At 36.3% G+C, this 19,741-nt stretch overlaps 1 protein-coding gene across 1 annotated transcript in view; it reads left to right on the top strand.

Moving 5' to 3' along the window:
• Positions 1 to 19,741, top strand: part of STXBP5L (syntaxin binding protein 5L) — a 368,748-nt gene that overhangs the window by 83,896 nt on the left and 265,111 nt on the right. Inside the window, exons 4-5 of the mRNA XM_060149320.1 lie at positions 5,717 to 5,798; positions 9,488 to 9,588. Coding sequence (XP_060005303.1) covers positions 5,717 to 5,798; positions 9,488 to 9,588 — 183 coding nt within the window. The remainder of the gene's footprint in view (positions 1 to 5,716; positions 5,799 to 9,487; positions 9,589 to 19,741) is intronic.

Raw genomic sequence — 19,741 nt, 5'->3', positions numbered from 1 at the left:
ATTTTTCTTTCTGTGATTGATCTCTAGTTTTGTATTAGTTTCTAGTTTTGTTTTTTTTTTCAGAAAAAATGCTTGATGTCTTTTTATCCTTTTAAATTTGTTTAAACATGTTTTGTGGCATAGCGTGTAATATGTCCTGGAGAACATTCCATGCGCCCTTGAAAAGAATGTGTAGTCTGCTGTTTGGTGATGTAAAGTCCTTTAGATACCTATTAAGTCCAGTTGGTCTAATGTGTCATTTAAGACTACTGTTTCTTAATTTTTTTTCTGGATAATCTGTTTATTGATGTAAGAAGATGTTAAAGTACCCTACTATTATTGTATTATTGTCAATTTCTCCCTTTACGTCTGTTAAAATTTGCTTCATTTACTTATGTGCTCCTATATTAGCTGTATATATGCTAACGAGTCTTATATCCTCTACTTGTATTGATCCCTTTATCATTATATGATGCCCTTCTTTTTCTTCTGTGGTTGATTTTGTCTGATGAGAGTATTGCTACTCCATCTTTCCTGTCGTTTGCATTTGCATGAAATATCGTTTTCTATTCCCTCGCTTTTAGTCTGAGTGCCTTTAGCTTTGAAGTGAGTCTCTTATAGCCAGGATATAGATGTGTCCTGGGTTTTTTTTAAGTACAATCAGCACTTTATGTCTTTTGATTTGAGCATTTAATCCATTGACATATAAAGAGAGCATTGATTGGTATGTACTTATTTCCATTTTGTTACTTGTTTTTTGTTACTTGTTTGTTGTTTTTGTTCTTTTCTGTTCTTTTCTTCTTCTTTTAATTTCTTCTCCTGTGGTTTGATGGGTGTGTGTGGTATGCTTGTGTTCCTTTCTCTCTAGTTTTTGTGTACCTATTGCCTATTGTATGGTTTTGATTTGTGGTTAACATGGAGTTTATATATGTTGACCTATAACTATGTCTACTTCTTCCAAAGCAGTAGTCATTTAAGTTTAAACACATTCTAAAAGATCTACATCTTTTACTCCCCTCCCCCGTGTTTTTTGTTTTTGATGTCATATTTTACATCTTCATATTTATCCCTTAACTGTTTATTGCAGTTATAGTTGATTTTGCAATTTTTGTCTTTTAATCTTCACATTAGCTTATTTAAGTGGTTGATCCACAGTCTTTACTATATATTTGCCTTTACTAGTGGGATTTTTCCTTTCCTATAAATTCTTACTTGTTGTAGCCATTTCTTTTCCATTTAGGGAAGATGCTTTAACATTTCTTTTAGGGTCAATTTAGTTAGTATTGATGAACTCTTTTAGTTTTTGCTTGTCTGAGAAATTTTTTTCTCTCCTTCATTTATGAATGATAATCTTGTGGGACAGAGTATCTCAGGTTGTAGGTTTCCCCTTTCAGCACTTTAAATATATCATGCCACTCCCTTCTGGCCTGCAAAATCTGTAGAATAATAAGCTGATAGCCTTATGGGTATTCCCTTGTATGTGACTCTTTGTTTTTCATTTGCTGCCTTTAGAATTCTCTATCTTTAACTTTTTCCATTTTAATTATGATATCTCTTGGTGTGGGTCTCTTCAGTTCATTTTGTTTGGGACCCTCTGTGCTTCCTGTATCTGGATGTCTGTTTCCTTCTTCAGGCTTGAAAATTTTTTAGCCATAATTTCATCAAACACATTTTCAACCCCTTTCTCTATCGCTCCTTCTTGAACCCCTATAATGCAAATGTTAGTATGCTTGATGTTGCCTCAGTGATCCCTTAAACTATCCTTACCTTTTTTTTTTTTTTTTTTTTGTGGTATGAGGGCCTCTCACTGCTGTGGCCTCTCCCGCTGCGGAGCACAGGCTCCAGACGCGCAGGCCCAGCGGCCATGGCTCATGGGCCCAGCCGCTTCGTGGCACGTGGGATCCTCCCAGACCGGGACACAAACCCACGTCCCCTGCATCTGCAGGCGGACTCTCAACCACTGCGCCAAAGGATAGGTAAGCCCTATCCTTACCTTTTAAAATTTATTTTTCTTTTTACTGTTATGATTGGGTGATTTCCATTATTCTTTCTTACAGATTGCTTATGCATTCTTCTGCATCACCTAGTCTGCTGTTAAATCCTTCTAGTATGTTTTTCATTCCAGTTATTTTATTCTTTTTCTCTGACTGGTTCTTTTTTATATTTTCTAGTTCCCTGTTAAAATTCTCATTGTGTTCATCTATTCTCTTCCCAAGTTCAGTTAGCATTCTTATTACTAATGCTTTGAACTCTTTATCTGGCAAATTATTTATCTCTGTTTCATTAGTTGTTTTTTCAGGGCTTTGTTTCTTGTTCTTTTGCTTGAAACAAATTCCTTTGTCTTCTCATTTTACTTAACTTTCTTTGTCTTTACAAAATTAGGTGAAACATTTACCTATTTCAGTCTTGCAGGGGTGTCCTGTGTGACAGCATCCCCATGCAGTCTTCACATGCTGAGTGGCTTTCTTGGGATTGCTAATCTGAAGTGAGCACAGGTCACATCTTCCCTTTGGGTGTGCTGGCAGCTACCACCTTGCTGGGAGGCAGGGGTGGACGTGGAGGGGCTAGAGCCAGAGCCAGGTGTGAGCCTGGGTTTCTTCTATGCTCAGTGGCTGTCACCACCCTATGGGAGTGGGTTTGGGGCCCAAGATGCTGGAGCTGAAGTCCCATGTGTCGATTGGAGCTGGTTCCATTCCCTGTAAGTGTGCACTCTCCCCTGCCCTCGGTGTTGGCACCTCCATCCCAGTGGAAGGGAACATAAGAGGAAGAGGGGCTTGAGCGGCCCCCAGTGGGGCTGGGTTATGCCCTGGTATGGTCCCAGCAAGCCAGTCAGAGCCCCAGGCCATTTCTGATCCGCTGCCTTCATGTGCTCACCAGAAACATTCTCCCTTGCCCTGTTTAGAAGCGGGGCCTGGCCCTAGCTGGCTCTGCTTCCTCCAAATGTGTGTACCTTCACCCTAGTGGAGAGCAGCTCTGGAGCAAGAGGAGCTGGAGCAACTGCCTGCCGTGGGCCAGGATGCCTGCTGGGTTGATTCCCATACAGGAGTCAGAGCCCCAGGCTGCTCCCAAACTGCTTCCTTCCCACACACCAGCAGTGGCCGCCCTCACCCTGTTCAGATTCAGGGCTGGTTGCACACCAGCTCCATCACCTCCAAGTATGTTATTCCTTAGCAGTGGCAGCCTTTGCCCTAGTGGAGAGGTGTGCTGGAGCAAGAGGGGCTGCAGCAGTCTCCAGATGCAGGCTGGGGTGCACTGGGGCAGTAGTGGGAAACTGGCATGAGCCCTGGGGCGTTTTCAGCCTACTTTCTCCACCTTGTTCCTGGGAGTAAGCAAGCATGTGTGAGTGGAGTCTCAGTTTCTTTCAACTCTCTGGTACATCCCACTGGTTTTTAAACCTGCTCAGGGGACTCATCTACCTGATGTCCAACCCAGTGGCTGGGGTGCCCAATATGTAGTTCAAACCCCTCAGTCCCCAGGGAGGATCTCCCAACCTGTGATATCTCCTTCCTCTTGTCTGTTTCCTGCTACAAGAACTGGTCCCAGCCTGATCCCCTCTCCTCCCTTCCTACCTGACTCCATGTGGGTCTTTCTTTATAGCCTTGGTTGTAAAAGAGCCTTTCTGCCAGTCTCTAGTTTGTTTTCAGCTAGAGTTGCCCCACACATAGATCTGTTTTTGATGCATTCATTGGGGGAGGTGAGCCCAATGTCCTACTCCACCATCTTGATTTCTCCATTTCTTTATTAAATGCATTTAGTTCATGAATTGTTTTCCTGATTTTGCTTAGTTGTATATCTGTGTTTTCTTGCATTTCATACAGTTTAAGATGATGATTTTACATTCTTTGTCAGGGAAATCATAAATTTCCATTTCCTTGGGGTCAGTTGCTGGAGCTCTATTACTTTCCTTTGGTGGCATCATATTTGTATAATTCTTTGTTGTCTATGTAGCCTTATATTAGTGTCTGTGCATTTGTGAAGCAAGCACCTCTTCCAGTCTTTACAGACTGGTTTCAGAAGATAAAGACGTTCTGTTTGTTTCCCGAGCTGATAGGATTACTTCCATAATTGCAGTTGTGCTGCACTGGAGCCAGTTGTGAGGCTTTTGCTGGGTCTGCAGTAGCATCTATGATTTGTGGGCTTGCTACTGGGTCTTATGCTGGTGTGGATCCCTTCCAGTCCCCAGGTAGATGTGACTACCTGCAGTACCTTGTTCAGTAGGGTGGGACTGGGACAAGGGTCTGCTTTGGGGTCCACGTGTGGGTCCCCAGGTAGCAAGCCTATTACCAGGTAAATGGTGGGTGTGCCTCCTGCCAGATCTTGGGTGGACTGCTGCCTGGTCACTGGATGGGTCCCTGGATGGACAGGACTGACCCTGGACTGTAGCTGAGAGGTACTGGAACTGAGCCTCAATGCTGTTTCAGATTCCACAGCCAAGATTTGCTCTGCAGTCATGGATGGGTATGTCTCCCTCCAGATCACTGGATGGGCTGAATTGGTCCCTGACTGTGGCCAGAGGGGCTGGAGTTGAGTATAGGGCCCTTCCAGGATCTCTTGGAGTGCAGTTATGTTTTCTGACAGGTTCCTGTGCCAGGACTGCTTGGGGATTGTGGTTGGGAGTATTAGGCCCTTTCAGGATCTCTGGGAGTACATACAGGAGTGTGTCCTGTTGGGTACCTGTGGCAGCAGAACTGTTCACAGCCTCCAGTTGGAAGGGGCTAGGACTCAGTGTAGGGCCCTTTCAGTTCTCCAGGGTTGCAGCCAGGTGTGTTTCCTACTGAGACCTTGGACCCTCAGGACTGCTGTAGACTGGCAGACTGTAGTTATGAGGAAGCTGGAGTCACATACAGGGCCTTTTCAGGAACTCCAGGGGACAGAGACAGGAGTGTCTCCTGCCTGGTCTTTGTGCAAGCAGAAATTCTAGAAGACTGTCAGTGAGGGGGCTTGAGCTGAGTATAAACCCCTTTTAGGATCTTAGAGGGTACAGACAAGCGTGTTTCCTATAGGGTTCCTTTGCCAGCATGATTGTTCCTAGACTGTGGCTGGGACTTGCTGGAGCCCTGTTACAGGCTGCTTCAGAATCCACAGTCTGACGGACTGTACCTCACTTCCAGGGGCTTACCTTCAGGGGTTCCCACACCGCAGCCTAGTGAGACTGGAGCTGGTTCAAAGGTCACTTCCTGTTCTACAGCCAGGAACAAGTTCTTTAAGTTCTTTATTATGCCTGTTACCTGATACATGAATGAGTGTGACTCCTTTGGGTCCCTTGACATGTGGCATATACTGGTGACAGACCCAGAGCCAAATGGAGCTGTAGCTAAGTTCTCAGGGGTACAGAGCTATTTCTGTTTCTATAGCTGAGACCACAGTCAGTGAGTCAGCTGCCTAAGTGCAAGCCTGTCTCCTCAAAATGGCTGTCTTCATTCTTGGACTGCACCAGGGTTTCACAATCTCCAACCTGGATCCTGAAGCTCCTGTGAAGACACTTTTGTCTGTGAGTGTAGATGCAAAATTACTGTTCTTGAGGGGGGTTGATTATGTACGAGGGACATTTTTCTGACAAGCAATGCTATATAATGTAATTTCCATCAACTAAGACCAAGATTTTTCAACTCTTTATTTACAAAAATAAAGATAACTAGTAAGCCAAATGTCAGTTGCTAAGTAAGTTAGTTTTTTCTTTACACATTAGTATTAATGCTAATTAAAATGTTAGAATCCTTGACTTTTATTATTTTAGACTTGGGAGACCTGGCGTTGATTGTTATTGTCAACATGAAAGTGGTGCAGCTGTTCTGCAGCTCCAATTCTTGATCAATGAGGTAAGGATTTTCTTAGATATTTCTATCTCACACACACATTGTGTAATCTTTTTAATATTATTTTTCTACATGCTTAAAGATATATACGTATGCAATATTGTTCATGGTCACAGTTTTCATAAAAGACTGTACTCCTGTATTTGTCAGTTTATTAAATTTTAAAGGAAAAATTTTGTATGTACCAGAAGATCCTGTTATTGTGATTGTGTAGTATAATTTATAGATTAATTGTTTAAATGGTTTTTAAAAAATTACTAAAATCCTTTGATTGCTACACTGACCATTAAACTCTCCCTCTACACACTCTCCTCCCACCAATTTGTTTTCTAATCCAGCATTAATTTTCATGTTTTGTCTTTATCTTCCATTAAATAATCTTTTCAGTTATCTACTTTGGGCTTCTTTGTCTGTATATATCTCCATATTCATTTGTTGGTATACATATGCATAGCTTTATAACAATTGGCTGCCTACCCTACTCCTATTTTTATAGACCTATGGTGATGAGGAACTCCCTAAAGACAAAGTTTGTAAAGCTCAGAAAGTTTGCAGATCTTGCAGTAGTTGAAGCCTACTTAAGGCCTTCTTTTTTTTTTTTTTTTTTTGCGGTACGCGGGCCTCTCACTGTTGTGGCCTCTCCCGTTGCGGAGCACAGGCTCCGGACGCACAGGCTCCGGACGCACAGGCTCAGCGGCAACGGCTCACGGGCCCAGCCGCTCTGCGGCATGTGGGATCTTCCCGGACCGGGGCACGAACCTGTGTCCCCTGCATCGGCAGGCGGACTCTCAACCACTGCACCACCAGGGAAGTCCCTTAAGGCCTTCTTGACTCATATTTTTACAATGGATCCTTGAGTCTTTTGAACTCTTTTATATTAAGTGATTCAGTCAATGCAAAAATGTTTTAAGAGTTTATGCCATACCAAATTTGGGCACTTAGGAGATTGAACTCAGTGTATTGAAAGAAAAAAAAAAGAGGTATCACTGGTTGTTTCTTGTGGCATGAATGGTGATCTTTTATTCAGTATCTCTATATATTTGCATATATATATTCTAAGAACTTTTACTCATAAACATGGGTGAAATGTTTCATATAACTTTACACCAGAGATACCTGAGGCATGAAAAATTTGTGATACTGGGAAATGTCCACTTTTTACTTCTCTTAGCTCAAAAATCTTTCTCATAAGGCTGTGAGATTCTCCTTGTTGACCAGCCTAGCATATTTCATGTTGTAGGCATACTTGCTGTGGGGTACCAAAACAAGAGAGGGAAATAAGGAAGAGCAGGGGAAACATTAAAAAAATATTTTATCGTAATAACTAGTCTTTAGTATCTAGACTGACAACCTTTTTGAAGTCTCAGTGTTACTCTATAGCTCCTAGTTGAGAGATCTCAGCCTTTTGCCTTCTGCATGGATGTTTACTGGCAGGCATAAATTGTTCCCAGGTGATTTTCTGTGTGTCCTGTCCTCTGAGAATTGTCTTCAAGGCCATAAGTTTGCCTCTGTGCTGTTACATAACTAAGAAGAAATAAAAGCAAGCCTTCAACATCTTTCCAGTGTTTACATTGTCTGTCCTGAACTGCTCACCTCGATCTGCCTTATACTCAACTTCTGTACCTTTTTCCAAACTTCCCAGCTTCTGACCTCTTGACCTGTGTTTTTATTCAGTTTTTAATCTTTTCACAGATCTTCATTAGTAGTGCTTTTTATGGATTTGCTTTTGTAAATGAGCCCTAGACACCCTGCCAATGTGCTTACTTTCATGTGTCTTATGTTTCTGTTGGTGTTGTTCAGTGGTTCTGTTCACCTCCCTCAAATGCTAAGTTATCTCCTAGTTTTATCATAGAATTATTAATACTGACTTCCTTCCTAGATTTATTCAGCTATTACACTAAGATATTATTGAACATCTGCTGATTTATTTTACTTTCATTGCCGTTGGCATATTATATTATATCTTTTGTATAACACATAACTATTTACTGTAGACAATGTTTTATTTTATATATCATAGTCTATCTTCACCCTATCCCAAATGAGTTTCCACTTTCCTGAGAAATGAGATCACTATTCTATATCTCAAAAAAAAAAATTGTAGTTCATCAAGTACTTCCAAGCAGTCCTAATAATTTTCTAATTTGAATATGTAGAACACTTGAGAACAGTTTACAAAAAAAAGCAGACAAACACAAAAATCCTCAAGGCATGTGTAGGATACATTTTATTGCATGAATGTAATTATCTATGAGTTCATTTTAAAATATATATATCAATGTATACCTCTTTGAATATGTGTATTAACATTTATATACAAATATGCAATTTGTACACATTTTAAAACATTTTAATGGTTATACTCTCTGGTTATGATTATTGTTTTAAAAGTTATTTTTCTTTGAGACTAAAATCATAGGTATATAATATCGAGAACCATCATAGGCAACATGAGCATATGTTTGTTGTAGGAATTGTTATGGAAGAGCATTTAGATTCCTATATTCTCTCTAATTCCTAAAGAAGAAGTAAATTCTAGGAATTTCAGTATAGTTCTTCCTAACATCTACATGGTTTATCATTTTTATATCTGTGATTGATTTAATAAACTGTGAAAGCTTACTTGTAACCGAGTACTTTGTAAAGTATGAAAAGAATTTTAGGTATCTCCAGACTACCATAATTGTGCAAGATCACTTTTACAGAACACATTCAATACTCTAGAGTAGCTTCAGGCTCTGACAGGGCAAGCATTGATGTTTTTTTGCTGGGAAACTCAATGGCAAAAGTTCTGACATAGTTTAAGATGATCTTAACTCAGTAAAATAAATAGTTTATAATAGTTTAAGATGATCTTACTTAACTCAGTAAAATAAATAATTTAAAATATGTATATGAAGTCATACATGGCAGCTAATTTTCTGCCCATATGGTGTCTGCCATACTAATAGGTAGAACCCATCCTATTGTATTTGAAGTAGGATCCATTTTTATTTGGAGGCTTTGTATAAAAAGGATCTTAGTATTATTTTTGTAGTTATACTGAATTCTAGTTGGAGAAATGTTTTCTTTTATTACAGATGTTTTCTTTTGTCATAGATGAAGCTTTTTGAAGTAAGAAAACAAATTAAATTATGTCAAATATACTATATAGGAAGACTATATACTTCTTAACTATACAGAAAATTTTAAGGAAGACTATATACTTCTTTTAGGAAGACTATACACTTCTTAACTATACAGAAAATGTTTACAAACAGTGTATTTTTATATGACCAGATTGCAATTTAAAACTGGGTTGGATATTTGCTTTTCTGTAGAGCTACATGGTATATGTATAAATAGTAAAAACAACAAAAAAATTAAACTTAGTTTTTCCCAAAGAAAATATAAGAAATCTTTAATAGTCACAATGATTCTTATAATAATAATCCCTCTATTGATAAATGCATATTCCTTGAACTAATCATTCTCACCAATCCATATACAGTAGTTTACCTGCTTCTTCTACTGTTAGCATTCTTAGGCTTCCTGACTGAAGTATGTGCATTGTCCTTCCTTGTATTTCTACATTATATAAATACAAATAACATTAAAAGCAGTGAAAAATTCAGTAAATTAGCTTGTTTTTGCTTCGCAAAAAACCCCCCATAAATTAGTAAATCGCTCACTTTGTCTTCATTTTGTTCCAGGGTGCTTTGGTCAGTGCAGGTTCAGATGATACACTTCATTTGTGGAACCTTAGACAAAAAAGGCCAGCAGTTCTTCATTCTCTTAAATTTAACAGAGAACGGTAAGAATGTAAGAGTTAAACAATTTTTTAACGTGTAAGAAAATTATTTCCCGATCAAGTTTCAGGTTAATTTTTGAAAGAATTAAAAAAATAATATTAATAGCTAGAAATAATATTTATGCTTACTTTTATAATAGTTTATTTTCATAGAAAATTCATAATTGATATAGATTCAGTCCTTTTCTAATGGGAACTCCTAGCATCCTTGTTCTCCTTGCTATAAACTAGGACTTCACCAATGATGTGTTCTTTTCCTTAGGTCAAGGTGCTGAAAAGCCAGACCTAAAATTTAAAAGTCAAGTAAATACTAAATGTATTTCCACACCTTTTGATCATGGAAGTTACATCCTACACTTTCACCCTTTTGCTTAAATATTTTTTACCTTAAAAAAATATGAGACAGAGGTTTTAGACATCCAAAAATGTTGGTACTAAATGTTGCGCAACATTGCACATCCAAGATTGATATTTTCAAAGATGGTGAATTGATCAGAATTCAAATTCTCCCATTTTAGAATGAAATAATAATTAGAAAAAGAAAATTTTATGAATGGATATGGAAAATGTTACTAGATTTTATTTGTAACAAATTGTCCCAAATTTTAATGTTTCTAGTGTTGGTTTCAACCAGAGCTAGAATATAACAGACATCTACTTAGCTGATAATCCACCTTGAGATGAAGTAAAATTTGTATTTTATTATCTGTATCTGTTATTTAACTATTAAATGATCTGATATTTGTTTATTATTTGGGAAACAGTCAAACTTTTTGGTGTGATTGAGAAGGGCTATCACAGGAAAAATTGATATTAATGAAAGAAAAAGAAACCTCTGAGAAGTAAATTTACACAGATTAGCAAGTACTAGTCAAAACTGAGTTAGGTAGATGATAGAGACAGGCAGCCACTGCTGAGAGCTCAAGAAAGTGCTTATTTTATTTTGTTGAATGGTAATAGTTCATAAGGAATCATCACTGTATGGGCAGAGCTTAATGAAGTAAACCTGTTTTTATAGGTTTGTTGAGAAAAAAGGATGGCAGCTATAGACATTCTTCCTTTTTCTATTTGGAGCGTTTTCTTTTTCTTCTTATATGTGTACTGTAATATTTGAATCATTAACCTTCAATATTCTGAGTAGTATTCATGAGTATTATGTCCACAGTATTTTGGGATTCAGCATCAATGGAAGTTTTTGTTAATCCAGTATTTTTTTGAGAGGAGGAAATTTATATTTTAGCTATTTGCTAAAACTAGATAGGACTTCTTTCTTTATATTATATCTAATTTTGGTTATTTTATCTTAAATTTTAAAATAAGTAATGTAGCAAATATTTCAGGATATAAAAAGTTGAAAGATCAGTCAAGAGTTGTTATACTGTTCCTTGTACCTTTACCACTAAAAATATTACCTACCTCAGATATTGCCATATTGATTTTATCTCTTTCTCTACTTGTAAGATTTTTTGTTTGTCAATGTTTTGAGTAGATCTGGCCCTACCCTTTTGTGTAGATGGGCAGAATGAGTTTTTTTCCCCTCACAATTGGAATGTTGAAGGAAATGTTCTGGCCTCTTTTATAGCCATTTTGGGGAGAAGAAATGATTGATGGTGATGATTTCCAGTTATAATTTTATTAACTCATTTGAGGTATATTTAACTGGTAGGAACGTAAAAGACCAAGCTGACAGATTTTGGACAAGTTTAAATCTTAGGAACTTTGCAGGCACTGCCTATTTTTTTAAATTAATTTTTATTGGAGTATAGTTGCTTTACAATGTTTTGTTAGTTTCTGCTGTACAGGAAAGTGAATCAGTCTTACGTATACATATATCCCCTCTTTTTTAGATTTCTTTCCCATTTAGGTCACCACAGAGCATTGAGTAGAGTTCCCTGTGCTATACAGTAGGTTCTCATTAGTTACCTATTTTATACCTAGTAGTGTATATATGTCAATCCCAATCTCCTACTTCATCCCACCCACCCACCTTGGTATCCATAAGTTTGTTCTCTACATCTGTGTCTCTATTTCTTCTTTGCAAATAAGTTCATCTATACCATTTTTCTAGATTCCACATGTAAGTGATATTATACGGTGTTTGTTTTTCTCCTTCTGACTTATTTCACCCTGTATGACAGTCTCTGGGTCTGTCCACATCTCTGCAAATGGCACTATTTCATTCCTTTTATGGCTGAGTAATATTCCACTGTATATATGTAGCACATCTTCTTTATTCATTCTTCTGTTGATGGACATTTAGGTTGCTTTCATGTCCTAGCTATTGTAAATAGTGCTGTAATGAACATTGGGGTGCATGTATCTTTTTGAATTATGGTTTTCTCTGGGTATATGCCCAGGAGTGGGATTACTGAGTCAAATGTAGTTCTGTTTTTAGTTTTTTGAGGAATCTCTGTACTGTTCTCCATAGTGGCTGTGCCAATTTGCATTCCCACCAACAGTATAGGAGAGTTCCCTTTTCTCTACACACTCTCCAGCGTTTATTGTTTGTAGGTTTTTTTGATAATGGCCATTCTGACCAGTGTGAGGTGATACCTCATTGTAGTTTTGATTTGCATTTTTCTAACAATTAGTGATGTTGAGCATCTTTTCATGTGCCTCTTGGCCATCTGTATGTCTATCTAGGTCTTCCGCCCATTTTTTCTTTGGGCTATTTGTTTTTTTGATATTGAGCTGCATGAGCTGTTTGTAGACTTTGGAGATTAATCCCTTGTCAGTTGCTTCGTTTGCAAATATTTTCTCCAATTTTGAGGGTTGTCTTTTCATTTTTTTAATGGTTTCCTTTGCTGTGCAAAAGCTTTTAAGTTTAATTAGGTCCCATTTGTTTATTTTTGTTTTTATTTTCATTACTTTAGGAGATGGTTCAAAAAAGATCTTGCTGCGATTTATATCAAAGAGTGTTCTGCTTATGTTTTCCTCTAAGAGCTTTATAGTGTCTGGTCTTACATTTAGGTCTTTAATCCATTTGGAGTTTATTTTTGTGTATGGTGTTAGGGAGTGTTCTAATTTTATTCTTTCACATGAAATTAAAAGACAGTGCTGTCTGACATTGCCTGTTTTAATGCTTACAAAAATGTGATATTTATCTTTTTGTGAAAGTTTAATTATCTTGAACTTGAGAATAATAATTAATATCACAATTTATTGTGGAGCAGAAAATATCTTTAAATGTATCATGAATGCAAGGCTTAAGTCAATGAAGGAGAATTTAACCAAGTGTCTTTGGGAACTCTAAGCCCTCTTAAATCGGCCATTTAACTGTATACATTTCTATATACTTGTCAACTGGAAGAAAGACACACAATATGAGAGTTGGGAGTGAAGTTTTATTGAGGGTCTTACTGAGGACTATAGCTGGGAGATAGCCTCTCAGATAGCTCTGAGGAACTGCTCCAAAACCACAGGGGAGGAGCCAGTATATAAATTTTTTGGCTGGGAAATACAAGTAGCAAGCATAAAAGATTACTGCTAATCACAAGGAACAGACATCTCAAGTTAATGATTTAAGTGCTTTTCTATGTATGGGAAGATGCAAGAATCTGGGGTCATTCAAATTCTTCCTTAGATATGAATCTTAACTGTCTAGGGACCATATATCTAAAACACAGAATGTTCCATCCTGTTTTTCTCTGTCCTGAATTCCCCTCTGGGGGCCCTGTCAGTGGGTGACTGCAGTGGGTTGTAACTTAATCCTTGTAGAACTGGAATGTTGGGCAATATTCTTTGTTTATGTATCCTTGTGCTTATGCCATATACATATTTAGTTTATATAGTCTGTAAATTTTAGGTTTTTTTAATTAGGGCAACTTCAGTCTTTGGTTTTATAGTCTTTGAAGGTAGCAACCAGGCTTAGATTGTTGAGAAGTAGGTTTAGATATTCCAGCTGCTTCTGGTGGATGATCTTTGGGTTCCTCTCATATCAGAGTTTATAAACTTAAATATGGAAGAAAAACTTTTGATTTCTGTGGTACATGATCTGAAAAATGAATAAAATCAAGCATTTACATTTCAGGCATATTAACAGTCCTTGTTATCACTGATCATAAATCATGTAATGTTGGGGAAAGCCTAGAATTGTTCTATATGGTTTTCAAGTAAAATTCAACAGATAGGCTATAATATACAGATCATAAAGTATTTGTACTAATTATATCAGAGTTTATTTTTTCTGTCAGTGGTGTTCTGCTAATTAATATTGTCAAAATACTTCTAAGGAATATTAGCTAAACCGCCAGGAAGGAATATGTTATTAAGAACCTTATTTCTGAAATCTCTAGCAAACTTGACCCATCAGAGTTGGCTTTGGGGGACACTATTTATAACCCAAATTTAAAATATTTTATTGCTTTATAAAGATAATCTGAATTACTTTTCTTTTAAAATTTTCTTAAGTAATTAGCATATTTGCCTGGTTTGACAGTCAAAAGATAAAAGTTGTATGTACAGTGAAGGATCTTTCTTCCCCTCCTGTCCCCTGGACACTCTGTCTATCCGCAGAGCCAAGCAGTGTTATTAATTTCTTGTGTCTTTCTAGAGATTCATTCTGTACACATATAAGCAAATATTATATGTAACATAATTTTCTTCTTTATGTATTTATAGACAAATATGAAAGTATCATATATTTCTGTTACATAAGTTGTAGCACATTATACAAACAGTTTTGTACCTTGTTTTTTTCCCTTTACATGTTCTCAAGATCATTCCTTATTAGTACATAAAAAGTTTCCTTATTCTTTTTTTGGTGTGTGTGCAAATGTTACCAAACTGCCAAGAAACTGTGTAAATATTAAAGTGTATGCCTTGAAATAATTTTACATCCATGTAACAAATGCACAATTCAAGAAACAGAAAATTGCTAAAGCCACAGAAATCCCTCTGTGTTACCTTCTAATCACTACCTAACCCCCAAGTGTGACACTATTCTGATTTCAAACATTATAGATTAGTTTTGCCTGTTGTTTTTCACAGTTATAGGAATGGAATTGTACATATCTACTTACTTGTATTTGGCTTCTTTTTTTAAAAATAAATTTAATTAATTAATTAATTAGGCTGCATTGGGTCTTTGTTGCTCTGCGTGGGCTTTCTCTAGTTGTGGCGAGTGGGGGCTACTCTTCATTGCTGTGCGTGGGCTTCTCACTGAAGTGGCTTCTCTTGTTGCGGAGCATGGGCTCTAGGCACGTGGGCTTCAGTAGTTGTGGCTCGTGGGCTCTAGAGCACAGGCTCAGTAGTTGTGGCACACGGGCTTAGTTGCTCCCCGGCATGTGGGATCTTCCCGGACCAGGGCTCGAACCTGTGTCCCCTGCATTGGCAGGTGGATTCTTAACCACTGTGCCATCAGGGAAGTCCCTATTTGGCTTCTTTTGCTCAACATTATATTTGTAAGTTTCATTCATGTTGCATGTAGCCATAGTTTATTATTTTCATTGTTATGTAGTATTCAATTTAATGGATATTCTTTAATTTGATTCTTTAATTTTAAAAATTTAATTCTTTAATTTAAAAACTTTTAAAATTTTGTAAATTTTAGAAATAACTTGTCAAATTCCACAAACACATCTGAGATTTTGATTAGAAATATCTTGAATCTGTAGATCAATTTGGGGAGAACTGACATTCCCCGTGATGATGGGGAATGGCAATATCGATTGATTGTCATTAACAATGATGACATATTGATTCATTGCCTGAATCACACACAGTCAGGGAATCAAACATGGTATATATCCCACCACTTACTTAGGTATTCTTTGATTTCTCTAAATGACATTTATGGATTTCTCGGTAGAGGTCTTCTATATTTTTATGTTTAGTCATAAATATTTGATAATTTTAAATGCTATTGAAAATTGTACATAATGATAAAAGGATAATATATTGTAAATTGTATGTAATGATAATTATATTACAGTATATTATTTTTAATATTTTTGTTGGAATATGAAAATATAATTTATTTTTATATGTTGACTTTGTGTCCAATGACTTTACTTAAATTCAAATTGCTTATCTATTGTAGATTTTCCTATGTACACAGTCATGCCATCTTCAAATAATGACAGTTTTATTTCCTTCTTTAGTTTTATGTCTTTATATTTATTTTTTTATTATTGCACTGGGGTTAGGACCTTCTATTAGTTTTTTTTTTTTGCACTGTTGGAGTACTGAAGCATTTATTTATTTATTATTATTAATTTTTTTTACATCTTTATTGGAGTATAATTGCTTTACAGTGTTGTTAGTTGCTGTTGTACAACAAAGTGAGTCAGCTATATGTATACATATATCCCCGTATCCCTTCCCTCTTGAGCCTCACTCCCACCCTCCCTATCCCACCCCTCTAGGTCGTCACAAAGCATCGAGCTGATCTCCCTGTGCTATGCAGTGGCTTCCCACTAGCCTTCCATTTTACATTTGGTAGTGTATATGTGTCAATGCTACTCTCTCACTTCGTCGCAGCTTCCCCTTCCCCCGCCTGTTGTATTAGTTATTTATTGCTGTGTGACAAAATTACACAAACTTAGTGGCTTAAAACAACATGCATTTCTTATCTCAGAGTTTGTAGGTCAGGAAACCAGGTGTGGCTTAGATGAGTTTCTGTTTCAGGATCTCACAAACTACAGTTAAGGTGACTGCCAGGGCTGTGACCTCATCTGAGGCTTGATTGGGAAAGGATCCATTTTCAAAACTTATTTGGTTGTTGGCAGCATTCTGTTCCCTAACAAGTTGATGCATCGAGAGCCTTAGTTTTTACTGGCTGTTGACCAGAGACCACTGTCAATTGCTTCCAATATGCCTTTCTCCATAGGACATCTGACAACCTGGCAGCTTCCTTCTTCAGAGTCAATAAGGGAGAGAGTCTTCTCACAAGATGAATGTTACAATCACATGTGATTTAGTAATGAAAGTGGCATCTCATGACCCTTGCTATATTCCGTTGGTTATAAGCAAATCACAGGTCCTGTGCACACAGAAGGGGAAGGGGATTATGCAAGGGCAAGGATATCAGGAGGTGGTGATTGTGGGGACTACCTTGGAATCTGTCCATCATAGACTTCCAGTACAATATTGAATAAAATGTCCAAGGACAATGCTTTTCTTGTCTACTTACTGATCTTAGGGAAAATATTTTTATTATTTCACCTTTAAGTGTATGTTTGCTGCACGTTTTTAAATAGATATTCTTCATTAGTTTAAGAAAGTTTCTTGTGCTCCTAATTTGTTATAAGCATATATATTTTAAAATTATGAATGGTGTTAAATTTTATCACATAGTTCTTATGCATCTTTTGTGATGATCATATTATTTTTTTCTTTTTTATCTATTAATGTGGTAAATAACATCACTTGATTTTTGCGTGTTAAATGACCCTTGTATTCCCAGAATAAATACAACTTTTGTGATGTATTAGCATTAATATATGTGCTGAATTTGCTAATATTTTGCTAATAAGTTGGTTAAGAGTTTTATATTTATGTTAAAAAGACCTTTGCATGTAAGTTTCCTTTCTTTTGAATTCCCTGCTAGGTTCTTAAGTCATAGTTATTTTGACCTTATAAAATGGAGGGGAATGAGGGAATGTTTCCTCTTTTCTATACTCTACAAATACTTGTGAAAGATTGGTATTATTTCTTCCTTAAAATTTGAAAAAAACTTCATCAGTAAAGCAATCTGGGCCTGGGTTTTTCTCTGTGGGAAGATTTTAAATGGCATATTCATTTCTTTAATAGGTTTAGGAATATTCAGATATTCTTTTTTTCCTTGAGTCAGTTTTGGTAAGTTATGTTTTGATAGAAATTTATCCTGTTCATCAAAACTTTTAAATTTATTGGCCTTAACAGTAGTGTCTATAGTAATTTTCTGTTTTTCATTCATTTTTTTCTCTCTTTTAAATTGAGGTATAGCTGATTTAAAATATTGTGTTAGTTTCAGGTATAAAGCAAAGTGATTCAGTTATATATTTCAGATTATTTTCCATTATAGGTTATTATAAGATATTGAATATTGTTCCCTGAGTTATACAGTAAATCCATATTGCTTATCTGTTTTATATATAGTAGTGTATATTCATTAATCCCATACTCCTAATTTATCCCTCCCCTCTTCCCTTTCCCCTTTGGTAACCCATAAATTTGTTTTTTAAGTCTGTTAGTCTGTTTTGTAAATAAGTTCATTTATATCATTTTTTTTAGATTCCACATATAAGTGATATTATATGATATTTTTCTTTCTCTGTCTGACTTACTTCACGTAGTATGATAATCTCCAGTCCATCCATGTTGCTGCAAATGGCATTATTTCATTCTTTTTAATTCCATTGTATATATGTACCACATCTTCTTTTTCCATTCTTGTCGATGGACATTTAGGTTGCTTCCATGTCTTGGCTATTGTAAACAGTGCTGCAGTGAACATTGGGGGTGCATGTATCCTTTCGAACCATGGTTTTCACTTTTCTCCACACCGTTTCCAGCATTTGTTGTTTGTAGACTTTTTGATGATGGCCATTCTGACCAGTGTGAGGTGATATCTCGTGGTTTTGATTTGCTTTTCTCTGATAATTAGTGATGTTGAGCATCTTTTCATGTGCCTCTTGGTCATCTGTATGTCTTCTTTGGAGAAATGTCTATTTAGGTCTTCTGCCCATTTTTGCATTGGGTTGTTTGTGGTTTTTTTGGTATTGAACTGCATGAGCTGTTTGTAGATTTTGGAGAGTAATCCCTTGTCAGTTGATTCATTTGCAAATATTTTCTCCCATTCTGTGGGTTGTCTTTTCATTTTGTTTATGATTTCCTTTGCTGTGCCAAAGTTTTTGAGTTTAATTACGTCCCATTTGTTTACTTTTGTTTTATTTCCATTACTCTAGGAGATGGATCGAAAAAGATATTGCTACGATTTATGTCAAAGGCTGTTCTTCTGTTTTCCTCTGAGAGTTTTATAGTATCAGTCTTAAATTAGGTCTTTAATCCATTTTTAGTTTATTTTTGTGTATGGTGTTAAAGAATGTTCTAATTTCATTCTTTTTTATAGCTGAGTAATATCCCATTGTGTGTGTGTGTGTATATATATATATATATATATATATATACATGCACCACATGTTCTTTATAGATGGCCAACAGGCACATGAAAAGATGCTCAGCATCGCTAATTATTAGAGAAAAGCAAGTCAAAACCACAATGAGGTATCACCTCACACTGGTCAGAATGCCATCATCAAAAAGTCTACAAATAATAAATGCTGCAGAGGGTATGGAGAAAAGCAAACCCTCCTACACTGTTGGTGGGACTGTAAATTGGTGCAGCCACTATGAAAAATCAGTATGGAGGTTCCTTAAAAAAGTAAAAACAGAGCTATTATATGATCTAGCAATTCCACTCTGGGCATATACCCAGAAAAGCTGAAAACTCGATTCAAAAAGATACATGCACCCCAATGTTCATAGCAGCGCTATTTACAATAGCCAAGACATGAAAGCAACCTAAGTGTCCATCAACTGATGAATGGATAGAGAAGATCTGTTCTTCATTCTTGATATTGGTGATTTTTGAGTTATCATTTTTCATGATCAATCTGCATATTTATCATTTTTGTGATTTTGATAGATTTATCATTTTGATGGATTTGTTGACTTCCTCAGTTGAACAACGTATGTTACTCTAGTTCATTGATGACTACTCTTTGCAACTTTTGTTGTGTCTGATTAACTATCTTTTAACTAGATTCTTGAGATGGAATCTCATGTAATTAATTTAATATTTCTTCATTATAACAAATGAATTTAAGGCTAAAATTTTTCCTGTAAATTATACTGTTTTAGCTGTATTTGGAGATTGTAGGTATGTCTTATCCTTATTAATGTGAAGCTAAAATCTGTTATAATTTCTCCATGATTTCTTGTGTTATTTATAAATGACTTAATTTCCAAGCAGTTGGAGGTTTTCTATTTATCTTTTTATTGTTAGTAAACAATGAAATACTACTGTGGAGAGATTATAGTCTATATGATTTTAGTTCTTTTTTCATTTGTTAAGACTTGTTTTATGATTCTGAATATAGACAATTTTGGTAAATGTGCACAAAAACTGAATTTTTACTCATCTGTTATTGGGTGCATGTTATATATGTAAATT

Source organism: Lagenorhynchus albirostris, chromosome 5, assembly GCF_949774975.1.
Source record: "Lagenorhynchus albirostris chromosome 5, mLagAlb1.1, whole genome shotgun sequence".
Taxonomy (NCBI): domain Eukaryota; kingdom Metazoa; phylum Chordata; class Mammalia; order Artiodactyla; family Delphinidae; genus Lagenorhynchus; species Lagenorhynchus albirostris.
Note: the sequence above shows the minus strand (reverse complement) of the source record. Positions and strands in the feature narration are given on the sequence as shown.